Source organism: Schistocerca cancellata, chromosome 4 (genome assembly GCF_023864275.1).
Source record: "Schistocerca cancellata isolate TAMUIC-IGC-003103 chromosome 4, iqSchCanc2.1, whole genome shotgun sequence".
NCBI classification, from domain to species: Eukaryota; Metazoa; Arthropoda; class Insecta; order Orthoptera; family Acrididae; genus Schistocerca; species Schistocerca cancellata.
Window position 1 is genome coordinate 928,622,161 of NC_064629.1, and position 22,517 is coordinate 928,644,677.

The 22,517-nt window shown below is 41.0% G+C and overlaps 1 protein-coding gene across 1 annotated transcript in view; it reads left to right on the forward strand.

Annotated features, from left to right (window-relative positions):
- The window catches only part of LOC126185117 (ER degradation-enhancing alpha-mannosidase-like protein 1), a 189,814-nt gene that overhangs the window by 159,268 nt on the left and 8,029 nt on the right, over window positions 1–22,517 (forward strand). The window contains exon 8 of the mRNA XM_049927935.1: window positions 9,284–9,454. Coding sequence (XP_049783892.1) covers window positions 9,284–9,454 — 171 coding nt within the window. The remainder of the gene's footprint in view (window positions 1–9,283; window positions 9,455–22,517) is intronic.

Here is a 22,517-nt window from a genome sequence, read left to right on the forward strand (position 1 = left end):
ATAGCATAGCACACTGGTAGAAGAGGTAAAACACTACAGTGCAGCCAACTGAAGAGTGGAGTATCCTGCAGTAATTCACTGTGCCATGTTGTTTTGACTTCTGTTGTGGTGTGCTGTGATTTTGTGTCATGAGGCTTTCAGTATGTATCAGTATTGCAGACAAGTGCCTACAAACAAACAAAAAAATTATTTGAGTAATTCTTTCTCCCCCCTTCTCACTGCCCGCCTCACCTTCAGTGAACAGACAGATTTATCAGTCCAATATTTTATGATACAGTAAATTTTAGATAAATATCTTACATTTTTTAATGAAGAATATGGTTGCATCTTCGTCCTGCCCCCCATTGTATATTTCACCCCTTCCTTTTCGCCTCTCCATCAGTAATTTGCAGAATGTTGTGGTAATTGTTAGTATTATTTTATCTTTCATATAATGAATGTTCATAGGAGCAATTCTACCTCACACATTTAGTGCAGATAATTGTTGACAAATGTTGCTGCTCACCATGTTATTTTACCTCATTTATGGACTGCTGTTGTAGTATATCTGTGTTCTTTCAACAGCTTTCAACATTTACATTCCTATATATTATTATGTTATATGGAAGTTCTTGTAGATGAGTTAGGTACACATTAAGTTTATATGTCCCATTTGTTCAGTAGATACACTGATCAGCCGGAACATTACGACCACCTACCTAATAGCCAGTTTGTCCACCTTTGGCACGGATAACACTGGCAATGCATTGTGGCGTGGAAACAGTGAGGCCTTGATAGATCACTGGAGGGAGTTGGTACCACATCTGCACACCCGAGTCACCTATTTCCCACGAATTCCGGAGAGGGGGTAGATGGGCTCTGATGCCACTTTCAATCACAGCCCAGATGTGTTTGATAGAATTCAGACCTAACAAGTTGGAGGACCAGCACATCAATTGGAACTTACCACTGTATTCCTCAAATGACTCCATCACACTCCTGGTCTTGTGACTGGTGCATTATCTTGTTGAAAAATGCCACTGCCGGCGGGAAACGTGATCGTCATGAAGGGGTGTAAGTTTCTGCAACCTGTGCACAATACTCCTTGGCCATCAAGGTGCCTTGCAGGAGCTCCAATGGAGCCACGAATGCCCACGTGAATCTTCTTTAGAATGTAATGAAGCCACTGCCACCTTCTCTCCGTCCCGCAGTACAGCTGTCGAGGAGCTGTTCATCTGGAAGGGATTTGTGCCCTCCATTAGCATGATAAAGATGGTATCAGGATTCATCAGACCGTGCAATGCTTTGCCACTACGCCAATGTCGAGTGCTGATGGTCGTCTGCCCATTTCAGTCGTAGTTGCCGATGTTGTGGTGTTAACATTGGCACATTCGTGGGTCGTCGGCTGCGGAGGCCCATCGCTAGGAATGTTCGCTGCACAGTGTGTTCACACACACTTAAACTCTGCCCAGTGTTAGTCTGATCTTAGTTCTGTCACAGTTCACTGCCTGTCCTGTTTTACCAGTCTGCCCAGCATACAATGCCGAACATCTGTAATGAGGGGTGGCTGCCTAACCCCATGACATCTAGACATGTTTTCACTAGGTTTCACATGTGTTGAAGACACTCACCACAACACTCTTCGAACACCCAACAAGTCGTGCAGTTTCAGAAATTCTCGTGCTGAGCCCTTGGGCCATCACAATCTGCCCTCAGTCATAGTCAGATAGATCACACACCTTCCCCATTCTACACACGGACGGCACGCTCACTGATATTACACGCACTGTGTGTGTGTGTGTGTGTGTGTGTGTGTGTGTGTGTGTGTGTGTGTGTGTGTGTGTGTGTGTGTGTGTGTGTCTGACTAGCAGTCATTCCTCACCAGGTGGTGCTGCTGTCGCAAGGACAGGTTTATATCGATAATAGGTCGGTGGTCGTAATGATCTGGCTGATCAGTGTATTACTTAGTTTTATTAATGTACGTTGTGATTTTTTGTGACATGTCTAATAATGTGAAATGTTCTTATTTTAGCATAGTTTTTATATTCTGTGTTTCGATGTGAAGAGCATAAGTTGTTACTTTAACAAGCTGCCAAAGAATTTTTGTTAAAGCACAGTTGTGTATCTTTGTTATGTCTGTGACATAGGATGTAAAGACATTGTAGCTGCTAGTTTCAGTCTGCTTGACATGCCACATGCCACATGTCCCAGACATATAAAACTCCATCTGGTACCAATAACACTGATCAACAAAACTGCTCCAAATTACCCAGTGGAAACAAAACCATGTAAGTGGATGCAGATTGGTAACAGGGAACTTAATGTATCACAATTTTTTTCTTTATCTTTTACAGTGATGGGACCTATACAAAAGCTGTCACCATTTTACACATGGAAGGTTTGGATTGTAGGAGGTACACTGAAATCTGTTCGGCGTTTTAGAAAAGATAAGCTTCTGGTCGGAGAATCTAGGTTGCATTAAGTAATGCAGATCAAAAACGAAAACTGCTTGGCAGTTACCCAATTGGGATTGAATTGCACGACATTGTAATCTCTAGCAGGGTGCTGTTTCTTGCAGAGACTTGATGTTAGTGAATATAAGTGTTAAAGGATGAGTGGAAAGGGTATGGTTTGGTACATGTAAGGCACAGTATGAAGAGTGTCAATAATGAAAATGCATTTGTATTAACCAGCTCTTCAGCATTACTAGAAGTGAGAATCTGTGTCCTTAGCTCAGCACAATTAAGTGCCTTTTGTGTGGATACAGCATCATTTCCTGCCATTCATGTCTCAAAAGCAGTCAACTTAAGCATGAAGATGGATATTGTTGTTCTGCCCCACAAGTCTCCATTAACTGCACAGGCAATTGTGCTCTCTGGATTTGTGACAGCCTAGCATTCATTTATTTTTTAAAAAGTTGTAAGAAATTAAGATCTCGACACAAAATCTATCTTAAAAAGAGGAAAAATTTTTTCCAAAAAATGACTCATTTGTAACATCATTTGCGTAACAACCAGAGGCAGTGAAGAAGTGGCTGTATCCCAAGGCACTAGAAACACCATGCCTGTATGGACTGCCCAAAATAAATAAGGAACAGGCCTCTGCACCCAATACTTGACACCATTAATTCACACAATTACAGACAGCCAAATATGTGGCAACACTTCTTGCACCACCTGTGGAGCACTGTAGTTGAGGACATAAAACTACAAAAAGATAATGTGCTAAGAAGTTTTGACATTACCTTACTAGTCTGCAAGACTCCTTAGTACTGCTGTCTCAATGTAGTGAAACTTTTTGAACAGGCATTGACAACTGCGTGCTTCAGTTGCAACAGTGTGTTCTATTAACAGACGGACGGAGGGCCACGGTACGCACGTAGGCTCCAGGGATTGCAAATCTCTACCTGGAACACTTTGAGAGGTAATGGCCCTTCAAACTGTTTGCCAAAGACACAGGCACTTCTGCTACGTTGACTGTACTTTGTGGTATGGCAGCGTGGCAGACAGGCACTGGATGCATTTATGGATCACCTTAACAGCATCTATCAAAACGCTGCTTTCACTCGAAATAGAGGAGAATGGTTGTCCCCCTTTCTCGGCCACACTAATAAAGAATAAGACAGATAATGCACGAGGCCATCCAGTATGTAGGAGGAGGACCCACACAGACCAGTACCTGCAAGCACATGCAAAAATTAGTACAGTGAAGCACACAGTAGCAGGGCGTTCAAGAAGAGTAAAGATGCAGCAAACCAGGAAGAGGAAGAAGATACAGGACTCGCTTTCCTTCCATGCTTGGGACTGCTTTCAGCCAAGATTGCAAGGCAACTTGAAAAATCCATCATAAAACTGTTTTCCACCTACCACCGATGACATAAGAATGGCTTCGCTCTGCAAAAGACCCATTTAACCTGAACGTACCGGAGATTTACAGCATTGCCTGTGAGTGTGGCCAGCAAAACATTGGACAAATACAGTGCTGTATTTTGAAATGCTGTGAGCAGCACATCAGGCATCTGCAACAGGGTCATCAGAGAAACTGGCAATAGCAGAGCACAGCATCAAGGAAGACCACACCTTTGACTCTGAGAACACCAAGTATGGTAAGCTTCGAAGAATACCGACCGAGTGCAGCGTGGAATTCCGTGTGAGTGGCAACACAGTGAGAGCACACCCAGCACCGTCCGTCTCGCAAGACACAGCTGGAATGCCCAGACTGAGATGCGAACGTGAACCGCTACCCCACCACAGCAACCCCAAGAATCGAAGAGCAAAAAAATTTGTCAGATCTGTGCCCATCCGATCGTGCTGCACTGGTCTTGTTTGACAAATTTGATGACATTAAAAATATGGAAAGCATGGAGTGTTATTGTATTCCCATATCTATAGAAAGCCAGAGGCAAAAATAAAATAAAAAATCACTGAAAAGATGGCTCCCTTTTTACTGTGGAATGTAATTTGAGTTAAGATACCTGAGCAAGAGCTTTGACTTCACTTTGAAATGACGTGCTCAAATTTTACAAGAATGAGAAACAGTGAAAGGTGGGGTACCCATTTGTGTAGACATGTGTGCTACTCAATGTTTCTTCCCTTCAACACTTACAGCTAACTTCAACAGTGCAATGTTCCATAAGGGGACAATTTCTATTTAGATGCACTTACTTTTGTTCTGTAAATGTGGGCTTCTTTTTCTGCTTTTATTTGCTTAAACACACACACACACACACACACACACACACACACACACACACACACACACACACAGAGAGACTCTTTGGAGTTCACTGATTGAATGATACACTGTAGAATATGCCATGTTGCCTGCTAATACATTTGTTTATACTAGATATTATATGTGAAATTGAGCTAAAATTTCCTTACACATTCCAAAACTACTTCTGAAGTCAGCTATGTTGATAGACTTAATATAGCTTATCTTAAAATGTGATACATTCCCCTGTATGGTTAAAAATTGTTCAAAGCATCGTTGTACAATATTGTTGCTAAGCAGTGCAATTTACAATGCATATTTTTTACATTTAATCAAAGAGACTCTCTTGGCCTATCATCACCACGATGACCACCACCACCACCACCACCACCACCACCACCACCACCATTACTTTTATGTTTGCAGCTGATGAAAAAGAGCGAATCTTATACTCAAGGTCGTATTTAGGCACAAGCATCATGTGCAACTGCACAGGGCAGCAGAATTTTGAGAGGGGGGGGATGCAAAGTTACTTTTAAGTATAATTTTAATGTGCATTGTATCTCAGCATTCAGGCATTCAATAATTCACTGACAAAAAGTTGACAAATATTTCTACCTGCTATTAAACTCTTATTGTAATTGCAGTCCACCTGTATAATTTCTTCCTTGTATGAACCCATTAATTTCATAGGCTACAGTACAAGAAGCTCTCCACATAATCATGTAACCTGAAAGATCTAGTGTGTGGTGTGTTGTCCAATTCTTCATCGATTCAGGGTTATATTGGAGACTCACTTGCATGTTTCTTGCTGAGCTTTAGACACCTTCTTCACTTCACAAGGAGTCAGCTGAAGAGAAACTTATGCAGATCAGAAATTTGGAATCAGTTTCACCTCCTTCAGCTGCTGAGAATCAATAAAGGAAACTTCTGATTAAACCCAAGAGTTTCTTTGGTGATCATCTGACTCAGAACAACCACCCAAATGCCCTGGAGGAGGAGGAGGAGGAGGAGGAGGAGGATGATCAGATTGTGTTGAGATCCGGAGAAAACTGAAAATGTCATATTCTAAGATTATACAAAGTCTTCAGGATGAGTTACAGAAGAGAGTTAATGTTTACAGAGAATGTAACCTAAGATGTTCATTTCTCTCGAATATCACTGAAGTAGAAGCCGTTAATATTTATGATGCTGTAGAGAAACTTACAGCCGTTTAAAATTCTGCCATAGAGTACAACTTTGGTGAAGAATGTATACATTTTAAAAGCTGTCTGTTGCCAATGACAAAAGATGATGGTGACAGGTTATCCTCTCCTTAATTTCTCTGTAGAATGTTGGTTAAAAATGGTGATTATTATCCAAATGTGTACATAACATTCAAGATTTACGACTGTACTCCAGGAACAAACTATAGTGCTGAAAGGTCCTTTTCTGAGCTACATATGGACATCAGAAAATAAAGAATGACTAGTCAGTCTTGGTGTATTAGCCATAGTATTGGGCATGTCACAGTCTGGATTTTGAGGAAGAGATAAATGAATTTGCCGTTAAAAAAAGTGAAAAGGATGTCATTTTTCTAAATTTGCTAAATTTTGTAAAAGTTCAGTTAAATGGTATTGTATCATCCATTTCAGACTGACTAAACATTTAAGTGAAGGTATTTTAGTAAAGGGTATTAAACTGTAGTGATTTTCCTTGAATTTTTACCATATATTGTGTCCAAGTCTGATGTTTCTGTGGTATTTTTCCAGTAAAAGGGGCTCCTGAACTGTGGTAGTTCTTTTATTATTTTTGAATGTTTAACTTGCACAAGTGCTTTGTGTTATATTATTTAAATTCTTCAGTACAGTTTCAAATTGAAATTAATGACTACATAGCTTTATTACTGGTTGTCCATAAACAAATATGTTGAGGAAGTGTGTGTGTTGGGGGGGGGGGGGGGTGTATAAAATAAATGCACAGGAGCACCACACACCCCAAGATGTACTACAGAACTACTGTTCTCTATCATTGAATTTATATGTAGTTGAATTTTAGAAAATATTTTGGTTTCAAACACAATGTACCTTGAATTAATTGACCTTCTCTGTGGCAACCAGTATTGATTCAAAAAGCCTCTTGGGTGGTGGTAAATGATGATCACATCATAGTGCTTGGCCAGCAATTGCTGAATACGGAGTTACTGGATATGTGGTTCCTGGAGTATGTGGCTATTTAGTGTTGCCGATCTGGACTTAGTTTAAGAAGTACATGTGCTTCAGCCACACCATTGGGGATAATTGTAGAATTTTGTGTGTCACAGAAAACATGAACCTTTACTTTACTACCTAGATCACGAGGAATATGGAAAAGACTATTAAAGAAAGAAAGCCTTCAAAGTCAGGAATATAGCAAAGATGGTAAGCCAAAACAGTTGTTAGCATACATCTGTAAAGAGCTCAGTAATGTAGGCTGTCATCCGTTTGCATGAGCTAGTGCCTGTCCACATAGTGATGATTTTGCAGACTACACACCAACGCATTTATTATTTCACACTTTCAAAAACCTTGATTTGGCACAATTGTATGTCACTTCTTTATTGAAACATTACCAGTTTTAATCAAACAACAGACTGTCCTTGAGGACCTATATGTAGTGAAAAAGATCGTACTTAGAAACAGTGTGTTCAAAGTTCACAAACAAAAAACAATCATCATACAACCACCAAATATGCATTGCATAAGGATAACATTAATTACAGGTCATGTGACCAAACACAATATTTATATCAAAATCACCATTATCCTTTTACTGTGTCAAAATTATAAAATGCAGGAAAGTAGTGGTATTACAAAATGCAAAATGCTGTCTGGTCAAAGCACAGCATCCTGAAAAAAAAAAAATCAAAGAATATTGAAGTCAAGCCGAAGATTTTACTCATCCATAAATTGACACTAATACAAGGTGTGTCTGTGACATCAGCAGTAATCAAAAAATTTGAAAAGCACAGCACAGGAAGCTATGAAGAAGGAGCTACAGACAAATAACTAATGTGAATACAAAAAGTTTAATTATTTACAAAGTGTGAAACCTGACTCACTACAGAGCTATACTTGAGGATATGACATATGAAAATATATTTTGATAAACATGAACTTATAAATAGAACAATATTTCATTGTTAAAATAAAGGAACAAAAATCACAGTTTATTTCAGTCTCTGTCTGTGAGAGTATTAGTACATAAACATGTTATACTGTGTGTCATATTTAATAACGAGTTAAATAACATCAATAAAAGTTCAGTAAACAGTGTATCAAGTTCATAACTTCATATTCTACGTACATTGTATGAATCTCATGAATTATCTTGAACCAGCATTTGGTTTTAAAATAGATTGGAATTAAAGATGAAGAAATGTATAGTAGCTTACCATGTAATAAGAGTAAGAACCTTCATGAATGTACAAGCAAGATAGCTATTCCATCATCCTGACAGTTAAGAATAATGTTTGAAGACCAGCTACCAACATGTCATAAATTCTTTATCATCCCAGACAGTTAAAGTATCAAAAACAGTTAGTGTGATACTATTTATGATTGCAAAGTATATGGAGTCTAATAGAGATAGTACTGAAGTATGACACCTGTTATTGTTTGCTGTATTAGCACACAAGGAAAATGATTGAACATACCATATTGTCTTAAGGTTGACAGGATAATAGATCGTTCCACCTGTTTTCTAAAGTTCCCTGCTTGTTTGTGAAGGCATTCTGAAAGGATATAAACATATACTATTTGCTTTGATTGAGCACTAAAATAACAGATATGAGTTAAACTTGAGCATGTTATGTGGATTAGTAGACTACCTCTTAGGGTAGTCTTACCTTGAGATACTAGAGTGGAATAATTTATACAAATCATAGAGGTTATTAAACACCTGTGGATTATTTTTTTGGCAGATTCCATTAAGAAATGTACATTAAAAACTATATAAGTTAATAATCATTTGATAAACAGCCAACTTTCATGCAAATTTCCACATACAACTGAGTGCCTACTACGCGTATATTGCAACAGTTAAAATACAGGTATTACAATTTGCTGTATTGATTCATAGGTAGATGCTTCTGTGATCTTGTGTATACATACTTACATGAATTAGAATTTATACTTATTTTTTTGTGAATGTGATTTATTTTTATCTATATTAGGTCTGTAAGTATTAATTTAATTAAATTATTTATGTAAAGTTTTATAAATGAATCTGTTACACATACTTAATATTGTTTGCCACAATGTATAATATACACAGGGGATACATTTGGCAGTTCAGTGTAGGCTTCATAAAGATAACGACAGCAGATTAGATAAGTAACATGCATATTTCTGACACTTTTTGTTACTGACAGTCCTTCATTGCATGGCTTGTAAATTTACTGAGTGTTTTCATTTATTGAATATCTCTTGCTCTGCTTTAAATAGGCTGTAGCTACTGAAAGAGATGTAGCATTGTGATGATGATCATGAAGAGTAGCTATTCACTAGATCTTTGATTTGTGTTTTATTCTGGTTGAAAATTTCAGTGTGTAATTTTTAATTTGCATCTATAGGCAACAAAGAATCCATTTTATTTGCATGTGGGCATGGAAATCTTACGAAGTCTCAACAATTATACACGTACAGAATGTGGTTATGCAACCATTCACAATGTTTTAGACAAGAGTCTTGAGGACCGGATGGAAAGTTTCTTTCTTAGTGAGACATGCAAATACTTGTATTTGGTGAGTAGTTTCTCTTTGTATTCTTTGTAAGTCTATGTACTAAAAGAGTCGAATTTTTCAAGTTTCATAGTGCTCAAATCTAACTAGAAGCATACAGTTTTATCATTGACAGACCAAACCTCATAGACCTATGCAAGGAACAGTTGCTCTGTAGAGGCTGAGGGACTATTCCATGGCTGTGAAAGGTCATTTATGTGCTATAATTCAATTGTTGCCTCATCTTCTAAGAAAAAGTGCTGCATTGTGATAATTAATTATAACTCAGCTTTAAAGGTATCCAACATTACCTCATATACACAACTATGTATTTCTTTCCTGTGTTTTCCATTGTTGTTCTTATTAGATCTCAGAAGTCAATGGATACTGCAATGCAAAATTTTGTTATTTGAAAGTTTTTCAGGCAAGACACTAAGAATTTGATAGTATGTTTTTGACATACCGTAAAATGGTCAGTGCTGTAAACAATCATAGGCATCAACCCTTTTTTACAATTAAGAATTGTCTGTGTTTAGATCATTCCCTGCTACTACCAAGTGAGTTACAGGATATAATATGTGGTACATAGTCTTAATTGTACTGTAGAATGTGTTAAAAGACCTATTACAAGATTACTGATATCAGTATGGAAACTCTGTGAGAAATCTGGTTATATAATCCACAACAGTGGAGGCACACAAAATGGTTTAAAGGTCCTGCACAGGGTAAGAGAAGGTAAATTACTTTATACCCTGACAGAAGTGGAAATATTTTCTGCCAAGAAGAAGAGAGAACCTGAACCACTACTCAATAAACAGGACAACTGCAAAATTAGTAAGTTTTTATTCCACCTCCCAGAGTCTACTCAGTGAAAAGAATATGTTGGCCTTCAGGCTCAATATCTAATCACAAGCAACAAAAAGAATGTCACATAGCAGCTTGCTAGGGGCATGCTGTCACTTTATCTCTGGGCAGTTGTGGATGCTGGAGTCAAACAAGCAAGTGCAGAAAGTATACATCCATGCATAGTAAGGAGTATCTTTTCATTCTGAAGCAGTCACAAGAATAGGAGGTGCACTTTATTGTTGACTAGCTGAGATTAATTTTTATTATGTTCTATGCACTTTTAACCTTACACGTCAATGCAGTGACTCATACAAACTCTTTGTAAAATCTCTGATTTTTTCGAAGTGGTGGCTTCACTGCTAGTTGTAAGTGTTCTACCAGACTGATTCTATTAGTAGGTACCTTGTTTATGGTCACACATTAAAGTCACTAACCTAAGGTTTTGTCTTCTTGTAGGAATCTTGAAAATGGGTGTTTCATGTCTGAAACCATCTGTTTGTCAAATTTTGTTGTGCAAGTGAGTCTTCGTACAAACTATATTCTGACCACTTCCTATTGCTCTAACCACCCTGGTAAATATTACTGACCTAAAAGATGATTCCTAACAATTGCTGAAGGCATCACCTTACCATTACCTGCCTATTATGTGGAATTTGAACTTAACATACTATCCACTGTTGTTGTTATCTGTATTTTGTTGTTGTTTGCTTAATATAGCAGACTGCTTCATGACCATTTGGTACTGTTAACGTACATATGCAATAAAAACAGAAAGTAAGTAAAATAAATGCTGGCAGTACCTGAGACCGTATGAACATCTTCACTCTGTAAGCAACTGGATGTGTGTGATTTTGAGGCACCCTATTACTGGAGCACATCTTCCCCCAGAAGTAAATACAGACCATTTTATTTTAATTGATCTGGATACCTACTAGCAGAACCTTTTGTTTAACACCAGTAATAGCTGCACAGTGTGGCTTCACATGGTATGCAATCATCTGTGCAGACAACTACCTAAATTTTCTGTGACTTGTCAAAAGCATTCAATTTTGCAGCTCATAGTATTCTCTTAGATAAGATACAATATTACATAGATCTCTTTGGTTTTCATCTTATTTAACTAAAAGGGTGCAGAGTGTCACAGTAAGAAACCCAGGGAATATACCCTTTGAATTGTCATCTACATAATGGGAATAATCACTGCAGGTGTATTGCAGATACTGGTACACTGGGTCCCCTTCTGTTTTTGTTATATACGATTGATCTGCCATCAGATTTAAAAGAAGGTGAAATACCTATTTTTGTTAATGATGCAAGTATTAGAAACAAGCCTAATGGAGAAACTGTTATGCTTTGAAACGCAAATAAAATTTTCTCAAAGATTAATAACCCTATCTCTGCAAATGTGCTGTCACTGAACTTAGATAAAACACAGCATATGCAATTCTGTACTGCATAATGCCTGACCACACCATTAGAAATAATGCATGGGAGTAAATCAATAAATGAAGCAGAATATTCTAAATTCTTTATACTGAAAAGAATGTGATCTGGAAGCCCCATGTTGCAGATCTCAAAACTTCTAAGCTGTGCAACAATTCTGTTACAGATAATTACATATTTTAGAGATGAAACTGTCAAAAAGTTGATTTACTTCTATTTTCATTCACTTAATGTCTTATGACAGCATGTTTCTGGGTAACTTGTCATTGAGGAAACAAAATGTTTGTTGCTCAGAAATGTCTACTTAGGATAATGTGTGGTGTGTCCCTCCCTGCAGAACTTCTTATAACAGTTCAGCATACTAACAACAGTGTCACAGTACATTTATTCCCTTTTAAGTTCGTTGTCAGCAGTCAGTTACAGTTAGAAAACAATAGTAATATTTGTAAATATGATACTAGGAGAGAAATTACTTACCTTGCCGTTCACTTAATTGTGGTGTAGCACAGAAAAGAGTAAGGTATTCAGCTGTAAAAGTCTTTGACCATGTACCCAGTGGTATAGGGATTTAGATAGGTAATAGAATTAACTTCAAATGCAAACCCATTTCGGGTTTCACCTCCACTTTCCAAATTTTACTGAATTGTGGGCCGTTTGGGGAAGGATGCTTTACTGTGGTGCATTACCTCTCACTGTGCACTATTATCTTTTGCACCTACCAATCAAGTGGATCTACCTCTACACCTGAAATCCAGTGCAGTAGCCAGCCTGCCATGGTGGGGTTGCCATTTACCTTCCCGGTGACAACACAGGGATTGCACTGGTGATGCCTGAGCTATGATCTCCCTGTGTCAACCAAGGGGTACCAGGACTCTGGGCAACAGCTACTGTTCCAGGTGGGCTTTGCTTGGCGGGGTGTTGCCCACAGGGAAAGTCTCTGATCGGAGTGAGTGGCATCGGGGTGGATGATTAGTGGTGACCATGGCAACACAGCAATCTCATCAGTCAGGAACAGTGATTTTAATACAGAAGTTTACAATCCTATGGCGTTTCCATCATTGGCCTTGCCTCAAGACAAGAGCGAGGCAAGGGTAAATCAGTTGGGGAAGGTTTCGGCAATAGAGATGATCAAAGTGGATCTGTGCTGATCAAAACATTGCACGCCAACCAATCACTGGCACTTCAGATGTGTATCAAGTTAGGAGATAAATCAGTCACCATTTCTCCTCATAACAAGCTCAATAGAATTGAAGGTGTTATCTTCCATCGGGCCCCAATGCTACAAACTGGTGAACTGTGTACTAATCTAGCATAACATGGAGTCCATTTTGTTCACCGTATCCAGAAGTAACTTGAGGATAATGGAGTGGACACGCGCTTTTATCCCAGGCTTCAATAACAACATTTTACCAAGAAGTTTAAGGTCATGGTTTGTAGGTATGATGTCAGGAATTACCTCCCTTCTCCGATGAGATGTTGTAAGTGTTGACTGTTCGGACAAATGTCATCCTGCTGTTCTAATGAGGCTACCTCTAGGTGGACAGGCATCCCATGAGGGCCGCCCTTGTGACCAACCCCCTCAATGTGTCAACTATCCGGAACTGCATCCTCGTTGTTGACCACTGTGCTCATTCTTAAAGATGGAGAAGAAAGTTCGAGAGTATGAAACATGTGACCTCTTTTCTTACCAGGATGCAAGGAAAAAGTGTGAAAGACTTCATCCGCCTAATATGGTCTCTAATTTAGCAACTGTCATGTCACAGTCCACACCTCGCATGACGACGAGGTCTCGTATGACATCTAGCCCTGTCTTATTCCGGGGCCTGCCGCACAGTTGGTGGAGGGAACATCAGCTCCCTCATTGGTTCACACACAATTGGTGCGACTAGAGATGCCTAGTCATCCTCTGGCGTCAGGGATGAGGACACATGTCAAGGTGCCGCACCCCCCCCCCCCCCCCCAACTCCTGCGCAAGACAAAGATTTGCAACCACAGGCAGCGGGCCAAAGAAACGTACAGTACTCTTCACTCCTGGAAGATAAAATGGGTAAAATCTTCACAGAAATTGAAGTCTCAGAAGAATAAGAAAGATAAGGTACTTTCTGAGGCTTCAGATGTTCCTCTCCCCAATCCTGCAGCGGTCGAGCCTATGCACATGGGTGACGGATCGTGCATTCGTGGACCATGACCTGGTAGCGAAGTAATCACATCCATCTTTTCCATTTGCCACTTTCTCAAACCTGACACCAATGCTCATTCAATGGAGCTGTAACTGTAACAGCTACTATTGCCATTTGAACAAAATCTGTAATTTAATGGCTACTTACTCCATAATTGGCATAGCGCTTCAGGAAACATTGTTTACGGCAATACACCTCCCTGCTCAGAAAAGCTACAAACCTTACTGTATCATATCTTCTAGTAAACCTTCCGGGATGTAAGGTCGTGGTCCATGAAACTCTTCAGCTCCTAACGTTTCATCCAGAGCTGCGCTGGACATCTTCAGAGGGGTGTTTCTCCTCCGGTGAGTCTTGCTGACTCACCGGAGGAGAAACACCCCTCTGAAGATGTCCAGCGCAGCTCTGGACGAAACGTTAGGAGCTGAAGAGTTTCATGGACCACGACCTTACATCCCGGAAGGTTTACCAGAAGATATGTCATCCGGTCGTGAAAGCCTTCATACTTACTGTATCAATCATGTTAACATTGAGTGGTGGTATCTGTGCCCCCATATGCTCTGATATTCTCAGTGAGCAGTTACCCCTTACTACTGTGCTAGAGGCCATGACTGTTAGTGTTTACCTGTCAGTTCGGTTGACAATATGTAATGTTTATTTACCCACAGACACTTTCCAATAGTTAGTGGCATGGCTCCCTGTCCCCTTCCTCTTATTGGGGGACTAATGCCCATAATTATCTGTGGGCCAGCAGCACTATGTCTCACAGAGACCAAGTACTAGAACACCTTGTTTAGAATTGAACGTCTGTCTACTCAACTTTCGAACTACAACCCATATTGGTGTGACCCACAGAACATTTTCCGCACTGACCAGTTGCAGCTGTAGTGGCGCATCGAAAGCTAAGTACTAATTAATTGTTTGCATATAGTGGTTTATTTAGGAACTTTAGTAGTCTTCAACCGGTGTTTTTTGTGTTTTCTGCTGAAATAATTTCAGAAGAACGTTTTGGGAACTGTTTTCAGCTTCGTTACTGTGTCATTAGACGTTTGATTCTCTTTCTGTAGTAGTCTTTTGTTATATTCACATTTGTTGTTTATTAATACTGTTAATAATAGTAGTTACTTCCCTTGTAGAGTAAGTTTGTGATTATTGTAGTCAGGTTTTTAACATCTTCTTATTGTAGTAGCGGAACTTAGAAAAAGTAAAATTTTACCACGAGTGAGAAGTGTGGGCTTTGCCGTAGGTTCGTGAGTAGTGGATTGCGGTGTGAGACTTGTTCGAAGTATTTTCACTGGGGGGAATGCAGTGGGGAAGCCAGTGGGCATTCTGGTGAGATCCTCTCCTGGAACTGCAGGTTATGTAGCAAGAGTAAGTTGATAGAGGAGCAGGAGCGTAAGATCTGTGCCCTTCAGGTGCAGTTGAAAAACGCACATGAGGAGCTAGATAGGATGAGGAGGGAGAAGGGGGTTGGGGAATGGGAGCTGGCTGTTGGCAAGAGATCTGCTAGGAGAAGAAGATTTTCAGATAGTTTTACTATTGGTGTTTGTAATAGATTTGACCAACTGTCAGAGTCTAGTGGAGAGGAATCTCTAGTAGCTGTAGATGTAGGAAGTATGCAGCAGACCTCAGCAGTTACGGTGGCTAGGATAGTTGCAAAGTCTAAGAGAAAGAAGAAGGTTCTGCTGTTAGGTAGTTCTCATGGCAGAGGTGTAGGCCAGCAGTTGCAGGAAGTGTTGGGGAGTGAGTACCAGGCCACCAGCATTGTGAAGCCTAATGCAGGATTGGCTCAGGTGACTGTTAACATAGGGGGGTTATGTAGGGATTTTACTAAAGAGGATCAGCTAGTGATTATGGGTGGGGCTGGTAATAGTATTGATAGGGATGGGGAGTATGACATAGATAGTGACCTGGAAAAGGTAGCCACTCAGACTGGCAACACGAATGTGCATTTCGTGGAACTGTTTCAGCGTCACGATCGGCCTCATCGCAATACAGCTGTCAGGCGTAATAACATGAGACTTGGGGGTGCGCTGATGACAGAAAGCATGGGTCACATTTCAGTGGTGTCGGTGGAGTCTATCAGCAGGATGGGTTTCACTAGACACGGCCTGCACCTCAACAGGTATGGGAAGGGGAGGTTGGCAAAGCTTATAGGTGACAGCATAGGTGGGGTTGGTGGGATCACTCATGGGAAAATTCCTGCAGTAGTGGGTGTTAGAGCTGCACCTTTTTTAGATTGAAGTCAGCTGATAGGTATTCCTGCTTAAGGGAAGTCTCTCTAACAAAGGAACCACTTTTGACAAAGCTTAGATATCCGAGTAATGAGGGAATTAGTATATTTCATCAAAATATACAAGGTATTAGATATAAAGTTAGTGAACTGCTTATAGATGTTGACTCCGAAATTATTGGTATATCTGAACCCTTCTTAAATAAGGAGATAATTCAGAGGCTTCCTTTACTAGGATACAGATTGGCTGGCAACTTTTCGAGGAGCTCTTTGCGGTGTGGGGGAGTAGCCATGTATGTGAAAAACGGCATCCCATTTGAGTCAATTGATGTTTCAAAGTACTGCACTGAAAAGGTGTTTGAATGTTGTGCAGGTGTGGTTAAATTTACTGGAGCTAAACTTCAAACTGTTGTTATTTATAGATCCCCAGACTCCAATTTCACAACATTTTTGCTAAAGCTAGAGGAGGTTCTTGGTACACTTTATAGGAAATACAAAAAGTTAGTTATATGTGGTGACTTCAATATTAATTGTATAAGTGATTGTGCAAGGAAGAGGATGCTGGTAGACCTCCTTAATTCATATAATATTATGCAAACCGTATTCTTTCCAACGAGAGTGCAAGGGAACAGTAGAACAACCACAGACAACATTTTTGTTCATTCCTCATTACTAGAAGGGCATTCTGTTAGCAAAAAGGTGAATGGCCTTTCAGATCATGATGCACAAATTTTAACCCTAAAAGATTTTTGTGTTGCAACACATGTTAAATATAGTCATCAGCTGTTTAGGAAAGCTGATCCAGTTGCTGTAGAGACTTTTGTAAACCTTATCAAGGAACAAGAGTGGCAAGATGTTTATAGCGCTGATACAGTAGACGATAAATGTAATGCTTTTCTCAAGACTTTTCTCGTGCTCTTTGAAAGTTGCTTTCCGTTAGAACGTTCAAAACAGGGTACTAGCACAAACAGGCAGCCTGGGTGGCTGACTAGAGGGATAAGAATATCTTGTAGAACAAAGTGGCAGTTATATCAAAACGTTAGAAACAGTCAAAATCTAAATGCAGCATCCCATTACAAACAGTATTGTAAGATGCTTAAAAATGTTATTAGGAAGGCAAAAAGTATGTGGTATGCAAATATAATAGCTAAGTCTCATGATAAAATTAAAACCATATGGTCAGTCGTAAAGGAAGATGCTGGTCTGCAGAGACAGGTCGAGGATATAGAATCAGTGCGTAGTGGGAATGTCCGTGTTACTGATAAGTCGCATATATGTACAGTATTTAATAATCACGTTCTGAACATAGCAGGTGAACTAAATAGAAACCTAGTCCCAACAGGGAATCATATAGCGCTCTTAGAAAAAAGTGTTCCGAGACTGTTACCTGAAATGCTCCTCCATGATACTGACAAGAGCGAGATTGAGTTAATAGTTAAATCACTAAAGAACTGTCATGGATATGACGGGGTATCTAGCAGAATACTGAAGTATTGTTCTATGTATGTTAGCTCAGTACTTAGCCATATCTGTAACTTTTCCTTTAGGAGTGGTCGGTTTCCTGACCGATTAAAGTACTCGGTAGTGAAGCCACTTTATAAAAAGGGAGACATTGATAATGTTGACAATTTTAGATCTATTTCTATGCCATCGGTGTTTGCTAAAGTTATCGAGAAGGTTGTATATACAAGGTTACTGGAGCATTTAAATTCACGTAATTTGCTGTCAAATGTTCAGTTTGGTTTTAGAAATGGTTTAACAACTGAAAATGCTATATTCTCTTTTCTCTGTGAGGTTTTGGATGGATTAAATAAAAGGTTGCGAACGCTAGGTGTTTTCTTTGATTTAACGAAGGCTTTTGAATGTTTTGACCACAAAATATTACTGCAGAAGCTGGACCATTATGGAGTAAGGGGAGTAGCTTACAATTGGTTCGCCTCTTACTTTAAGAACAGAAAGCAGAAGGTAATTCTCCGCAATATTGAGAGTGGTAGTGATGTTCAGTCCCAATGGGGCACTGTTAAGTGGGGCGTTCCCCAAGGGTCGGTGCTGGGGCCACTGCTGTTTCTTATTTATATAAATGATATGCCTTCTAGTATTACAGGTGATTGAAAAATATTTCTGTTTGCTGATAACACCAGCTTGGTAGTGAAGGATCTTGTGTGTAATATTGAAACAGTATCAAATAATGTAGTTCATGAAGTAAGTTCGTGGCTTGTGGAAAATAATTTGATGCTAAATCACAGTAAGACTCAGTTTTTACAGTTTCTAACTCACAATTCAACAAGAACCGATATTTTGATCAGACAGAATGGGCATATTATAAGCGAGACGGAACAGTTCAAGTTCCTATGCATTTGGATAGCCCATGTTCAGGATCTTGTTCAGAAACTAAATGCTGCTTTATTTACCATTAGAACAGTATCTGAAATAAGTGACACTTCAACAAGAAAAGTAGTCTACTTTGCATATTTTCATACGCTTACGTCATATGGTATTATTTTTTGAGGTAATTCTTCTGATTCAAAAAGGGTATTTTTGGCTCAAAAATGGGCTGTTCGAGCTATATGTGGTGTAAGTTCGAGACCCTCTTGTTGACCCCTATTCAATAGTCTGGGAATTCTGACATTGCCCTCTCAGTATATATTTCCTTTAATGTCGTTTGTTGTTAGCAATATTAGCCTATTCCAAAGAGTTAGCAGCTTTCACTCAGTTAATACTAGGCAGAAATCCAATCTGCATGTGGAATGCACTTCCTTGACTCCTGTGCAGAAAGGAGTGCAGTATTCTGCTGCATCCATTTTCAATAAGCTACCACAGGAACTCAAAAATCTTAGCAGTAGCCCAAACTCTTTTAAGTTAAACTGAAGAGTTTCCTCATGGCTCACTCCTTCTATTCTATCGAGGAGCTCCTGGAAGAGCTAAAAAATTAAGCAAATTCCAGTGTTACATTGTTGATTTTCTTTATTTAAACTTACGACTTGTCACCTGAATATGTTTTTTTTTATATTTCATTTTATGTTTCTAATATCGTGTTACAATTTCATGTATTGACTCATTCCATGACCATGGAGACTTCTCCTTAATTTGGTCCCACGCAACAATAAATAAATAAATAAATAAATAAAAAACATTTTCAGCTATTGATCACGCAGTTTGTAGCCTGGGTATCTTACACCTCATTTAGTGGCATGTCTGTGGCTATCTGTGTGACAACCACCATTTTCCTATTATTATCTCCCTCTCCACTCTGACACACAGAACATGCTCTATGTTGGTTGCTGAAGAAAGGTGAGTGGCAAGCTTTGTCCTTCAGTCACTTCTGCAACCAGTCATGTACAGATATTGACAAATTGGTACAGGATGCTATTGATACTATTACTCATGTGCAGCAGCCGCGATACCTTACTCTTCAGGCTCATGCTGGTGCGATGGTGGTCTGAAGGCATAGCCACAGCTATCAGGGAACACTACAGGGCACTTCAACAGCACAAGCAGCATCCTTCTATGGATAATTTAATATCTTTGAAGAGGCTCTGGGCGAAGACACAATTTTAATAAAGAAAAGGAAGGAGTAGTGTTAGGAGGAATAGGTATCATCTAGGCAGTCCCACACCCCCTCATCCCAAGTATGGAATAAACTCTGCGACATTTGCGGCCATCCGCCACCTATGGTGGTCCCCGGCATCCTTGTCAATGGTAACATCTGCACCGATTCATTGAAGTGTCCACTTGCAGTAATTTCCATCCTCATTTCCTGACACGGAAACCCACACACAGCTCTCTATCATATAATGTCCCTTTTAATCAATGGGAGCTTCAACGTGCTTTGGCAGTGGGTTGAGATACAGCCCCACAGCCTGACAAAATCTACAACCAAATGTTCAAACATCTTGGTGCTGACAGCGTGAAACACATCCTCAGGCATTTTAATCGCATCTGGTGGAAGGGAATATTTCCCTCGCAAAGGTGGGAAGGTATTGTTATTCCTGTCCTGAAACTGGGAAAGGACCCACGTATTTTAACTAACTGCCGGCCAATCTCTCTGTTGAACGGGCTGTGTAAGCTATTCGAACAAATGGTCATCCGCCATCCTTGTTGGTGCCTTGAAGCCGGAGGGTATATATCAAGATTCCAAAGTGGCTTTTGGGCTTTCCAGTCCACAACAGATCACCTGGTTCATGAATTTGCAGTGCGCACTGCGTGAATGGGGTTTCCGGGGCAGTTTACCCATTTTTATCCAGAATTTCCTCTCTCTCCGGTACCCCCCCCCCCCCCCCCCAAGGACCTCCAACAGCCTCCGTTAGTCTGTGTTCCTGGAGTTGCCTCTTGACACCTTGTCCTGTGATACTGATGGACCTCTTTGATGGCCCTAAGAAGGATGCTGGGATGCTGATCCTACCCTTCTCAGTCACCCATTTCATTCAATCCTCCACAATTATTCTAGTTCCGTATGCATCTACACAGACAGAGCAAAAGTCAACGACATGGTCAGTTATGCTTTTGCATATCCTAGGGGACATGAGAAGCACTCTCAGTCCAGTGCCTGCAGTGTATACATTGTAGAGTTGGTTGCCATCTTTCAGGCTTTGCGGTATGTCAAATCCCAGGCCACAACGAATTTTCCTGTCTGCAGTGATTCCATCACGAGTTGCTTAAAAGTCATAACCCTGTGCTTTCCTTGTTGCCAACATCTGAGCCCTACGGGCTGACCTCTACAGCTCTGGAAAGACAGTAACCTTCATCTGGACACTGAGCCACATAGTCATTCCAGGAAATGAACTCTCCGATTGTCTAGCTAAAGATGCAACTACAGGAGATATCAACTGTATCTTGGGATACCGGGCACTGACTTCAGATTACAACTTTGACAGAATGTTTTGACGCTCTGGGAATTGGAATGGCATGCTACTATAACCCCAAACAAGTTGAGAGCGATTAAAGGGTCCACTGAGGTGTGGCATAAATTTTTCCAGGCCTCTCGGAAAGATGCCATTGTGTTGTACCAGGTATGCATTGGCCACATGAGACTCGCCCATGAGTTCCTTCTGGGTCAGAAGGATCCTCCTAACCGCAGCTGCGGTAGTCTACTGACAGTAGCACATGTTCTTGTTGAGTGCACCTTGCTGGCCGATTTGCGACATGCTCTCAGCTTGCATACCTCACTACCTCAGATGCTTGGGGATGATGTGACAGCCACTAGCAAAGTGTTGCATTTCCTGAGCTCGAGCAGATTTTACTCTAACCTACACTCCTGGAAATGGAAAAAAGAACACATTGACACCGGTGTGTCAGACCCACCATACTTGCTCCGGACACTGCGAGAGGGCTGTACAAGCAATGATCACACACACGGCACAGCGGACACACCAGGAACCGCGGTGTTGGCCGCCGAATGGCGCTAGCTGCGCAGCATTTGTGCACCGCCGCCGTCAGTGTCAGCCAGTTTGCCGTGGCATATGGAGCTCTATCGCAGTCTTTAACACTGGTAGCATGCCGCGACAGCGTGGACGTGAACCGTATGTGCAGTTGATGGACTTTGAGCGAGGGCGTATAGTGGGCATGCGGGAGGCCGGGTGGACGTACCGCCGAATTGCTCAACACGTGGGGCGTGAGGTCTCCACAGTACATCGATGTTGTCGCCAGTGGTCGGCGGAAGGTGCACGTGCCCGTCGACCTGGGACCGGACCGCAGCGACGCACGGATGCACGCCAAGACCGTAGGATCCTACGCAGTGCTGTAGGGGACCGCACCGCCACTTCCCAGCAAATTAGGGACACTGTTGCTCCTGGGGTATCGGCGAGGACCATTCGCAACCGTCTCCATGAAGCTGGGCTACGGTCCCGCACACCGTTAGGCCGTCTTCCGCTCACGCCCCAACATCGTGCAGCCCGCCTCCAGTGGTGTCGCGACAGGCGTGAATGGAGGGACAAATGGAGACGTGTCATCTTCAGTGATGAGAGTCGCTTCTGCCTTGGTGCCAATGATGGTCGTATGCGTGTTTGGCGCCGTGCAGGTGAGCGCCACAATCAGGACTGCATACGACCGAGGCACACAGGGCCAACACCCGGCATCATGGTGTGGGGAGCGATCTCCTACACTGGCCGTACACCACTGGTGATCGTCGAGGGGACACTGAATAGTGCACGGTACATCCAAACCGTCATCAAACCCATCGTTCTACCATTCCTAGACCGGCAAGGGAACTTGCTGTACCAACAGGACAATGCACGTCCGCATGTATCCCGTGCCACCCAACGTGCTCTAGAAGGTGTAAGTCAACTACCCTGGCCAGCAAGATCTCCGGATCTGTCCCCCATTGAGCATGTTTGGGACTGGATGAAGCGTCGTCTCACGCGGTCTGCACGTCCAGCACGAACGCTGGTCC